Raw genomic sequence first — 12990 nt, 5'->3', positions numbered from 1 at the left:
GTTTATACATTTCGAATATTTTTGTGGAAACAACGTAATAATATTAACGTAGAAATAAATAGTACGTACTTCACGAGGATTATAAAAATCGAACGTTCATATTTTTATATCCTTGTCATTCTATGTACATTATGTTTTTATTTTAATCGAATTTAAAACTAAATTTGATGTATAAAAAAGTTTTTACTAGCTTAAAAATACCAAATGCGGAATCTATTAAGGGTAAACTTTTAAAACATTCTTTTTATTTCAGAGAAAAATTAATTGAGAACTTTAAACTCGTTTTTCTCGGAACTATGTTTCTCGACCTTGCACCCAGTGAATTTCCGGAACTTTTCATCCAATTAACTTGAAATTTTCACACATTATTCCTCATTACATTATCTACAATGTAGAGTATAATCTCTTTGATATCTTAAACCGTTGAATTTTTATAAATGTTATAAAAGATTTACTTCCCTCAGCGAAAAATATAATTTCCTCCTTAGCAAGCCGCCAATTTCTTATATTTCAAAATCATGAAAAACTCGTACGGTACTTCGAAGATAGTTTTTCTCCAACTTCGCACAGAAATTTCGTATTTTTTCCATTGCAGTGGCATTTGCAGCTGGCTGCAAACAAACAAAGCTCTGCCGCAAATGGGGACAGATAGTGTTGCATCGCACCGCCATACTGTAATTTCATGTAGTAAAAAAAATATGAACACAGAGTTAAGATGTTGCTTAAAGTTCCCCATAAAAATCTTCGTCCTTCAACGAATACTTGCAAGCGAAAAAAAATGTTAGATTTATCCTATTCGCTTAAGTCTTTAGGCTTGCATGGCCCTTCAAATTGCATGGCCCAGCTCCAATTTCAAAGAAATAAATTTTTCACGAGCAAACATCAAGTTTAACAGGTTTTTTGAACTAAACCAAGAAAAAAACGAACACCCTAAATGATCTCCAGCAGAGTACGAACCACTCCACATTGTGCATGATTAATCTCAAACAAATGGAACAAGTAGTGTCGCTTCAAAACCATTACAAATCGAGATACGATCGTAGAAAAGGATGAGAAAGACCGGTGTTGTGTTGCACGTTAGACAAACCGCGTTTTATCGAGTAGTAAAATGAATTTCCGCGGATATCACGCGATTTATTCGGACAATAAAGGGAAGAAGTCATTTCATTCGGTTGGACCGGTCGAGCTGATTGACAAAGGGAGGAAGGTCTGTATGAGGAAACCGCAAACGCTTCTTTCGTTTGGAAAGGAAAAACGAACGGGAATCGAAGTTTGCACAGTATCAGGAATTGCTATCGCGTTCCACGTGTACTTCGCCAGGGACAGAAATTGCGTTGACGTTTATAACGCTTCGGCCGATATCCAACGCTCGCCGGTCGCGCTATCGTTCTACCTTTTCCACTGCAATTCATCCACAGAAATTTCAGATAACGTGACACCCATTCGATACCGAATAAGTTCGGAACTCCGAAGCTGCGTGGTTAAACTTGCGAAGATTTAACAGGAAAATTCTCGATGCTCGAGGATGATTCCGGTTGGCGATTGGAGCAAAAGATGGAAAACGAATTTTTTAATTTTGCTTTTCTTCCCGACGAATGCACAATTTTTTATGGGATATTGGTATTTTCTATAAACGTGATGTTTTTCAAATGTTTGCTATGTATATAGAAAACAGTTTATATCAATCTTATAAAATAAGATCGTATGGTTCAGAATAATGGGCCACGTACTGGTACTAATTTTACGTAGTTTTGCATATTAATAGAGTTGAAAGATGCAACAGAGACATTCTTCTTAAATTGCAATTATAAATGTGCTAGTCGAGCAATTCTTTCATCTTCTGTAATAAAGCTTTAAAGCGTTCGTGTTTTGAAAGTTATTACAAATTACTTGCATTCTAGCCACGCAGTTCATCCTCAAAATTCCGAGTAACGTGACGGTTCATCATGTTGAACCAGTAAAACTTATTTCTCGAATTCCGAAATTCTGGCGCTGATGACTAATTAAGATATTTCCATAGGATTATTTTTGACAGCCAATTTATTCCTAAAATTCCAATTAACGCCTTCCGATACGAAGCAGTTTCGCGACACTGACGGAAGGTTTCTGAACTTACTAAATCTTAATTCTCAAATTTCCGGCTTTTAATCTTAATAGCGCTTCCTCAACGTTCATAATGGTTTTGATCTTGCAACCTTTTTTAATTTGTCTCTGCGTAACCTTAAATAGAATTGCTGCGGGTTGGAAGAATCTCTGTCCTCGTTGTTTATGAACGATATTTTCTCCGACGTCGAGGTAACTGCGGCTTTAAGAGGGACTGCTTAAGTCCTCGGGTTTACTTCTGCATCTGTTACCTCTGATTAATTACGCTGGGGAGGTAGACGAGCAGGTTGCTTGGATATTTCCAAGAAATAAATGTGTCTACGAGGCCGTTTACACTTTTCACGTAGAAACTACTTCTACCGCGCAGAATGCACCAGCGATCATGGGAAAATCAATCGAGAAGATAATTCTATATCAAAACGTAAATTGAAAATATGGAATAAATGTCACAGCAATTATTTAAAGAGAAGCGTTTAAAAATTATTTAAGAGGGGGAATAGCATTATGAAGAAATAAGATACACACATTGCCCTTTGATTAGAAAATAATGACTAGATCTTTATAAATAATAATGACTAATAATAAATAATTAATAACTAATAATAAAATAATAATGAAAATAACGACTATCTAAAGAAAAAGAATTTAAATGGAAATTCGTTTCATCCACCAAACATTACGATCAACGTTCTATTTTCGATATTTTACATATTTTCTCATTTTACACGCAACGTGCGCATTTTTCTTTCTTCGAATTTTCTATAAACGAATGAAAATCCGTAGTGTAATTCATAACTCTCGACGCGCTGTTTTAAGAAAACGCGAATGAATTTATTATTCGACCTAACATTTCCTCTGTATTTTCTCTTGCGCCGTTTTCAAAATGCAATCGAAACAGATGTACCGAAAAATAACACGAACAGAGCGAGAGTTGGAAATTCGTGGAGAACACGCGAAGTTAAGGAAATTGTTACGTCTGACTGGTCATGGCGTGGCAACGGTCACAGCCACCAGTTATACTATAGTTTGGAACAACCGTTAATAATCGATGCTCGAATGCAAACGTCAAAGCTATGGGAGAAAGGAGATGGTTGTTCCGTTCTGATTGCGCAAGTTATTTGCAAAGCGCTACGCGATTTTGCGGCTCATTCCACGTAATATTTCTGCCAAGTACTGGCGTGACAGTAAATCCGACAGAATGACAAGTGTTGCGTAACTTGTTCGAGCACTTGCTTGATAAACTTCATTTAATAACCGGCGTCTGTTGTTCTGCCGGTTAAATGGAATTTACATATTTCACTGACTACCGACAGGATATTTGGCGTCTAAAGTATTTTTCTTCCAAGTTTATCACTGCGAGAAAAATTATAATTTTTGGTCACTTTAATTCAACATAACGCTGAAAAAAATTACAGAATTGTTAGTATTACGATACGAATATTTATGCAAATTCATATTTGTATAGATACATAAAAAATATATTAGGAAGGAAACGGGGACATAAATAAGAATTTGTTTTGCAGCTTAAATAACGAACAGGTAAATTAATTTGTACATTGCATATATTTTTCTATTTTACGTGTATTCCACGCATTTCTAGGTTTTAGCTACTATCGACGACCCCACTTCATCAATCAAAGAGGAGTGACGTTGTAAACGAAACTTTGATAGATTCATATGGCACCGTGATAAATTAACTGATTTTTAGATAGGAAATTGTAAACGATAACTACAAGGACAACAAAAGCGATATTCGCAACTTTTATCGCGTGTAGAGCAACAGAAAGTTGGATATGCTCGCGGGATGGCGATACACAACTGGTTATAATATTATCAGGCTTTCCATCCGACCAGTTCTATTTTCGTTAATGACGCTAATGAAATGTAATTAACGTTTGTCGAACCCCGTAGTTCCTTGAACATGCCGTATTAAATAAATCCGCCTCGTTTAAATTTAATACCGTTCGGGATCAGAAGGATATGTGAACGTAACCTGGCCAACATTCTCAACGCTAATGCCCTGATCCATAAATTACCGGCCACGCGAACAAAGAGATACAACCATTTTACTTAAAAGCAATTCGCATACACGTGTTACCCATCGAACATTTTAAATCACTTTATCGATTACATTATGGAACTTTGTTCGAATTCTTTGAACAAGCAGATTTGTTTTCGTATAGGAGAAGATCGCTATTGATAAATTTTGGAAAGATAGAATTTTAAAGGGACATTCGCAACTTTTTTCTACATTTGTCAATTCAAAGAATAATTGTTAAGATGACCTTTAATATTTTTAATTAGCAATTGAGTGTAATAATTAAATACGCCGATTGCGTATTTAAAAGATCATTTGAAGATTCCAAATCCACTGGAAAAAGGATCACAAACTTGCCACTTCTCGATTATCTACTAAAATTCCATCCACTCTTGCAAAGCCTACGAAAATACCGTGTACTCTCTAGTAAGCCGAGATCCGGAAATTATAATATTTGCTTTATTAATTTAAGTCCTAAAGTTCCTACGGTCTTTTTAACAACTCCAACTCGAAACCCAGCGAAGCTGCTTACAAATCGACGCCGGTTTTACGCTTGAAATTATCCACCCTCGGAAATCCTGTCTGATCCGTCGAAAGAATAGCGACACGAAGTCGGTTCATCAGTCAGACCAAAAACACTAATGAAATTACTACAGACATCACTGAAGAACCACGTCCATAATTATGTTCTTGAATGTGCGTTCCACTCGTCGGACGAATCTAACGCGGACAGTTCATCCACGGCGGATGCGAAAAATGAAAGCTGAGATCTTCTGCAAAACGTTGGCGACTGAAAAAGCCAGCGTCAGATCAACTTAGTAAAATATCAACCCTTGTTTCGTTGTTACTAGACCTTAGACTTGCCACTGTCGCTTCGCTACGAATTCCTCGAAAATAAAAGCCGACACTGCTTTGTTCGAAATGCGAACTTGTGCGAAGTGTATCGCTCCAGATGAAATACGATCAATTTTTACAGTTCTCGCCGTGATAAATCAACCGCGGTTTATAGCCAAGTGTACGAGGCCTAAATTCTTCTTCCAGGACTATTGCATCTCGTATCTGATTTGTTCGACTGATTTTCCGGGAAGAGGGAGGGGGCGGGAGGACGTGTTCCGGGAACAGAGGGTAGAGAACGTCGATAAAGTGTCAAAGCGTCGACGAAAGGCGTGCCAGGAACTTTTCAACAGCCTGTATTTTGTTCACCGTCAGCCGAAGACTTTCCTGCTGACGGCATACTTTATCCAGTTGCCACGCCGGCAGCGTGGCTCCGGGGAGGATTTCGCGGGCAAGAATTTAGGATAAAGGCTGATTTACACGCGCCACGACCCTCCAAACCATCCCAGCGGCGGCATCCGCCGCGCGCGACAGCCCATCGATTTCCGGATTCTCCGCGGAAACGAATGCGTATCTGTTTCGCAGCGCTCTGCCTCTATATACTCAATCTGCCAGCCAGACCTGGCGGCATTCATCGCGAGTAATGCATATGCAAAGTGACTGTAAAATATTGTTTTCGTCCACGCTCTGTCGCCTTTAAAAATTCCGAACGTTTCTGGTCATGGGTCGCGCTTCCACGTTCCTGTTTGTGTAAATATCCCCGATACGGGACAAACGAACGTTTATCGTGAGAAATGTGCCGGATTTTCATCTTGGCGTGAAGGCGATGCTGTACGAAGTTTGTGGAGGATCAGTCGATGGCGAGGAATTTTCGGTGGAATTTTTCTTTCTTCGGGTCAGCATACGGAGCATTCGTTAAATTGAGAATACGAAATTTTGCGCATCCTCTGGAATAGTTTTCAAAATAGTTTTGTTATCAGACGGTTACTGTACGGTGCAAACATTTCACTCTTAGCCGAAGGTATTTTGGAATTTTCGATGGAATTCTTTTTGTCGTTATGGACTTTTTAACTGGGCTATCCGGAATAGTTTTCTAAATAGTTTTGTTATTATGCAGCGAGTATATAAAATAGAAACATTTTGTTTTCAATTAAAGGAATGGAATTCCCAGCGAAATTCTTTCTGCTGTAGTTTTCAAGAGAATTTTTAACCAGAAATACGAACGTTTTGGGGACTCGGTGAGAGATTTTTTCATTTTTATGATTCCACCGACACGCGTCGCTTTTTGCCAAAATGAAATCGTGAATTCTACGAATAACAGAAATACAAATCCGAATGTGCCAGATATTTTAACGCGCGTTTGCGAGGACAATGGAAAGCACGCGTGGAATTCCTCGAACCTGTCCGTCTGTTTTCGCGTCAGTAGTACAGCCACGACGTGGACCAACGTCAAAGACTTCGTTTCGCGTGTAAACAAATCACGGGAGAACCCCAGCGGCGCTAATCCCTGCACGATCCGGATCATGAATCCGATTCAGTCGTCGAATCCGTGGACAATCGGCCAGCAATTAATCCAGAGCGAAGTTTACCCATCCTACCGGGGGCTGTGTCTAATCGAATCGAAGGACGCGCGATCCAAAGGACTCACCGGATTCCAGACGACATTAATAGCAGAAGACAGAAGCAGCGATAGAGAACTGAGAGAAGGAGCAGGCGAAGGAGAAGGAACAGAGATGTGCGTTTAAATATTTACACAGCCGAGGAGATCTTATTGAATTCGCGTCGCGATGAATCGTCCCAACCACCTTATCCAGAAGAAAATGGTGAAAAAAAGTGGATAGATGGATGAATGAATTTCTCTATGAGCATCTTCCGATGAATTTTTATGCATCGTTAGTCCCATCGATTGAAATCTAACGAACTATAAAGTGAACGATTACGAGCGGACCGTTTCATTTTTATACGATCGCGGGAAATTTCAAGACACAAAAACGCACGGAACGTGCAAAAACAAATACGAAATATTCAGAGTGCAGTATATCACAGTATACTACCCCTTGCACGAGTAAAACAATCTCCTACCTAAATTTGATTATTTTAATCGATAAACAGATGACCGAAGACGAATGAACAGGGAATTTCAGAGAATTGAACTCTGATTAGAAAGATGCATCGAGTTATAAAATTCTAAATAGGACAATAATAAGCAGGAATGACGTAAAGGGGAATCATAATTGAAAAAGTATTGAGAAAAAATCAATTTACCAAACGTTTAATTCTTCTAAGAGCATTCGTTTTCTCTTTCTTTCGAAATCGCGCGACCAACCAAAATCTCAAACCTATCGCTGCACGATAGAAAAAGACTTGAAAAAGTGGATGGATGGCTGGTTTCCCGCGGCTTTTCGGATGGATTTTTATGCTTCGCTCGTTCGCTCGTGCGCGATTTAACGAAATACCAGACAAACGACAGCTGCAAAAGGAACGTACTCGAGCAGCGCGAGGATAGAGCGAGACGCAAAGAGCTGATGAAGGCTCAGAAATATGCAAACGCGCGCAACGTCCCCCGAAGCATCAGCTGTATGAATTACGACCCCGGTACGTATTATCGTTCCCGGTTCCAAGGGGGCGAAAACTCATCCGACTTGCACACGTACAAAGGGCGGCGAACGCGTGGCTAAAAAGGGTCGACGAAAAAATATTGCATCGACGACGTCGACATGACTGCTCGATCTGGGGCAAGAATCGCGTTAATACGCGATAACCGCGATTCGACGAGGGATTTTTTCTTCATCCCTTCGTTTCCTTTTTTACTCGTTTCGTACCATCGATGCGGCTGTATCCGTTAATCCTTCAAATACGGTTGTCGTCGATAGGGATGATAAGTTTGCCTATCGATGCCTCCGTTTGAAAATTCTATGCGAGTAAACCGTTTACGTTATGGCTGATTTAGATACTTTTATTATAATATAGTATAGAATAGATATAGATATAGTATAGATAGTATAGTATAATATAGATATAGTATAGTATAGAATAGAATATAGTAAAATAAATGAAATTTATAATTAAAACTTACCATAGATTTATTATAAAATTTATAAATGAAATTCATTACATTATAAAATTTTCAGTGAAGTAAATTAAATATTATTTTTTATTACCTATTCTTTGATTGCTTGCTACACGAATAATTAGTCTTGTACCTATGACGTATTAGTACTTTCTACGTAATAGATGATTGTATTTTCGTGTAAGATGTATTGATAATGATTTATGAAATGTACGGGTACTTAAGGGGTTAATTACGCGCAATGGCACCGTTACATTACGCTATAGCGTAAGATAATGGAAATGGGGAATTAGAATCGCCTCTATGTGTTTCCGAATGATATTATTCCGCGGATTAAGGGTCGTTGACGGCTGCTAGACAATTTTAGCTACTAATTTCTTGGGTGACAATGAGGTCGTACCGTTGTAGCTGGCTGGAATCAATTGGTTAGTCGTATACGGAAGGGTAATTAGGGGCTGAGAAGCTTGTTTGTTACTGAATTTATGAGGGTCGTAGAGAATATGGAGATAAAGTATGGAGTAATATTGAAGCGATGTAGATAGCAATTTAGAAAATACACGAGTTATTCTAAATTTATGCAATCAAGTTGTCTATTTTTTGAGAGAATTAAGTATTAATTCTGTACCTGGATAGTGAAATCGATCATTTAAAACAACTGATTTTTATCCTTCCAAGAAGCAAAAAGAGCAGAATTTTCCTCGCTATTCAACGCAACGAAAAAGAAATTCCAATATGATCTTCTTTAAAAGGAAAAAATCTTTTCGTTAAAAACGAGAAAAAGAAATAAAAGGTACGAAATCATGCGGAACGATGTAGAAAACCACGAATTTCGAGCCGTTTGAAAATGGCCAATTAACAATTTTTTCCTAGAAGCGAGGGGCGTCTATTAAAAATAATTATACGAGTCAAATTGAGCGGATCATTACAAGCTCGAAATTGGCGGGCTCCCGCGGTTTGGAAATCGCGCGAATCCCTTTATTCGAGATAGCCGTAGCGCGATCCAGTTAATTTTGAAGTATGCAACCCTTGGTGGCGGCCCGTGTGCAGCTACCTCGTCGTGATAACGCTATTTCCGCTCCGAACTATGTGAATTCAGCCGTGTGATGCTTGTTTATTCCAGAAGAACTGCCAGACAGCGGTTACGCCGTTATTAGCGAAACCGCGCTATTACGCAATTACTCGCGTGTTACAATCGCGCTTTATCCCCTAAGATTTCGATAATTAAACTTTTATCGAGTATCTGTTTTTGTAAGAATGAGAAATCGAGATTTCGAAATTTCGATACATTGTAATGAGTGAGAGCTTGAAATGTTTCATTTCATATACTGTATATCGTCCAGAAAATTCATGCTGTTTGTTGCTTTGCACTTGAAGCAACTCGTTGTTAAAAGGGATGACAGATTTCTTTGAGAAGGAGAGGTTCCTCGTGAAATTGCTCGATACATTTATGGTATATGACATATGATCCTAAGAAAATCTGTTAAATCCTTTGAACATTGCTTAACGTGCATACAGTATACTTTTCTATAAAGGTAATTCAAAAGTGTTAAAAAGAAAAGGGAAACGCTTCTGAAAGTGTAGTTAAGGAGAAAATTTTCGAGCCAGGATCAAAAAAGGGATGAAAAGAGAGTGGTAGGTCGAGTAGAGGCGCGAAGAACACGGGAGATAAGAGGGAGGGCAAACAGTCCGTGTACAAAGCAAAGAATCGAACAGATGGAATTGTTCGTCTAAACGCTTGGTCCTTGTAAATGTACTTCTTCAAACAGATACACGCGCGCCACTTACATCTTGTACATCGTAGAAGGTGTGCAAACAATCCACTCTATCTACAAACTCGCAAGTTCACTTGAAAATCGCGTTTTCTATCGATTTTCGTTGAATCGGCGTATCCCGTTGTCTAAAGTCTTCTGACTTAAAACGATTTAACGTATGGTATCCCCATAAATAATAAAAGGGATTGAATAAGGGATAAGAAACTTACCTTCGTAGACCCAGTCCGGTACTCCATTATAAATAATTCCGAAGACCCCGGTGTCTGTGATTTGATAGTCGACGGCCACTTCTGCTTCCGGTCTATAATAGATATTGTTCTGGTACACGTACACCAGTGCATTGCCTTGTGGTGCCCAGGTTGCTAGTTGCAAGGAAACCGAGTCGTTTGCAGTCAACGAGCTCTCTGATCTGAAAAAAATTGGTTCATGTAATTTTTTACAATTTTTTCCTATAAATATGTATTATCTCGTAGGACATGAGATATTTTGCGAGGTTATATGTAAATGTGTGCAATGAATGAGAGGCGCAATAGATACCCTAACCTCTAATCGTTTCCGTGATATTGTTTTAATTCCCATTAATTATGTATGTTATACGTATTTAGATGCATATTACAAATTAATAATTCTAGCATTAAAGCAAATATGTAATAGTGAATCTGATTATTAAACACGCGAGGTATAATTCATGGTCAACTTAATTGTTAAATAAATGTGTAATAGAAAACTAAATTATTAAACAGACGCCTAGCAAACTCAATTAATATCTAATATGTAGTAGTAAACGCGATTGTTAAACAAACAAATGAAATAGTACGCTCGATTATATCAAAACAAACCAATAATTAAGTGTAAAAATTATCTTAGCATAATCGTAATACGAGTTACAGGTTACTCTAACAGCCAAATGAACGATCCAACAAACACGAACAAAAGATTTTAGGAAACTATTTAATTTTATCGCAATGATGCCCACTACGTTATTAAACAAACGTGTAATAATAATGCATAAACGTAAAAAGAAGTAATCAGCACATACAGATACGTAACTGACAGGTTAGGTTATGCGATGCACTTCAAACTATGTGATTAATGGGTATTAATTAAACATAGTAAAAATAATAGAAAACTCGTGATACACTAAGGAAGCATTTAAAGCATGTTTTTATTACGCAGTTGATAAATTATTACTTTAAGACATTGTAAACGACGTGATACGTATTAACACTACGACACTCGATACTAAAGTGGCGGTTTGTCTAGCAAATTTGACAATATTTGGGCGCGAAGATTCAAATGCTCTTCTACTCACAATCGCGTGACTGAAACTTCGTTCGACGTAGAATTTCCACAATCGACGAATTATGAAACTCGAAGCAAATGGTTATACGGAATTGTTAACGTTTTAATTCTTGTTCCACAGAATACATTAATAATATATTGACAATATATTATTAATATTCCGTAAGAGTCTATAACGACTGAAACCGGGAAACAATATCGGAGTCGATATGAAAAAAGGAATGCTTGGAAAAAGGAAAATCTGTAATCCTCCATAAGAAGTGCATAAACTTCATTACGAATTATAAACTGCAGAACGGATGAACGGTTAATGTATTTAACCACGTATTACCGTATTGCATAAAGTTTAATGGAAATAATTCCCACAATTCAACACATTGCAACAAGGAACGAATGCCAATCAAAGACAATAGCTGCAATATATCCGAACGTGGTAAGACTGCTTATATTCGAATGCGACTTAATCGTGGGTTAAATCTGAAGTCTAATAGGCTTATGGAATCAAATCTGGAATAGATTCGAATAGGTATGTATATCTTCTAAGCTACACGCTGCAGCTCTAAATCTGCTTTCCGTGTTGCATCTCGAATATCGGCTAACTCCAGTTAACGCTCAAGTTATTCGTGGCTTAACCTCATCTCATCGTCGTATTCAACGGTCTTCGACGAACAGGAGGAATGATGTCGTTACCATTTACTCGCCACTCCTTCTACGAGCGTCGATATTAACGAGAAGCGATCGAGACTCGAATTGAAACGATCGAAGAATAGAGTTAGAAAAAGAAGAAGAGAAGGAAGAAGTCGAGGGGAAAACGGCATCGTTTGAGATTCCGTAACCTGCAGCACGATAAAACGGCGAGATATAAATGGTCGAGGATTCTACGTTCGCGAAGTAACAAGCAGCCATACGATCTTGTTCGATCAGAATTGCCCCGGAAGAAAGCACTCTCTGACGCGATACGAAACAAACCGGAGGCTACAAACGCCCGCAACCCACAAACACGCTGAAAGGAGTAACGTGTGCTCTCGATGCCGTGATTACCGGCGTGGTCGAATGCATACAAGCTCCTCAGGATCTATCGGTATTCTTATTTCAAAGGCAGTAAAAGCGGCTCGGACGTAAACCAAAGCGCTACGTACGTCGAGATTGCTGTGTTACAGAAAACGATCCTCCAAGGATATCGACGTAATGCTCTAAGCTCGATTCGTTCCTTCTTTCGATCTGTCCCGCCAACAGCTTGATTAATATTTATCTCTACCCTGTTACACAGACTGGTTGGTTGATTGTACAGAGCTGGACGAGAGTCAGCGAGATCAACATCGAGAATTTGCGTTGCGTGTTTTGTACACACAGGCTGAGTTACACAATTTGCCTATTCTGGGAGATTTATGCAGTGTATTGGGCAGAAAATTTAAGGGATGCTTCTGCGAGGCAAAATCGGTAGGACGAAAATAAAGAAGAAAAACATTGCACTCTTCGACTTTGTTATTTCTCTGACCTACATTAGTTCATGTAAAAAAGTTGCATGCTTCATTCTTGTCTTATTCTGCCTCTTCTGGAAACAGTCCTTAAATTTTCAACCACTTACCTACGAACACCACGTAAAGCAATTGCCTGATACATTTATGTGAATTCTATTAGGTTCGCTGGCTGCTATACGAGGTACCGAGCAGAAGATTTAGGCTAGGTATGTTATACTATGTTATACAAAGTAGGTTACATAATTTGCGTATGTATACGACTGGTTCCTAACATACGTACAAAAATATCTGATATCTAGAAGGAAGTGTATCGTGGTGGAATGATCTTTTTAAGTGAGTTATACGTTTAGGTGATATTCAGGAGATTTTAAATTTATTAAATAGGGTTCA

The 12990-nt window shown here is 38.4% G+C and overlaps 1 protein-coding gene across 5 annotated transcripts in view; it reads right to left on the bottom strand.

Moving 5' to 3' along the window:
- LOC100646982 (venom dipeptidyl peptidase 4) overlaps nucleotides 1-12990 on the bottom strand; it is a 300060-nt gene that overhangs the window by 111671 nt on the left and 175399 nt on the right. For all 5 annotated transcript variants that reach the window (XM_048408250.1, XM_048408249.1, XM_012311197.3 and 2 more), the window contains one exon: nucleotides 10027-10226. In XM_048408250.1, the coding sequence (XP_048264207.1) occupies nucleotides 10027-10226 (200 nt within the window). The remainder of the gene's footprint in view (nucleotides 1-10026; nucleotides 10227-12990) is intronic.

Source organism: Bombus terrestris, chromosome 8 (genome assembly GCF_910591885.1).
Source record: "Bombus terrestris chromosome 8, iyBomTerr1.2, whole genome shotgun sequence".
NCBI classification, from domain to species: Eukaryota; Metazoa; Arthropoda; class Insecta; order Hymenoptera; family Apidae; genus Bombus; species Bombus terrestris.
The sequence above is the reverse complement of the archived record's forward strand: the minus strand, read 5'-3'. Positions and strand labels throughout refer to the sequence as shown.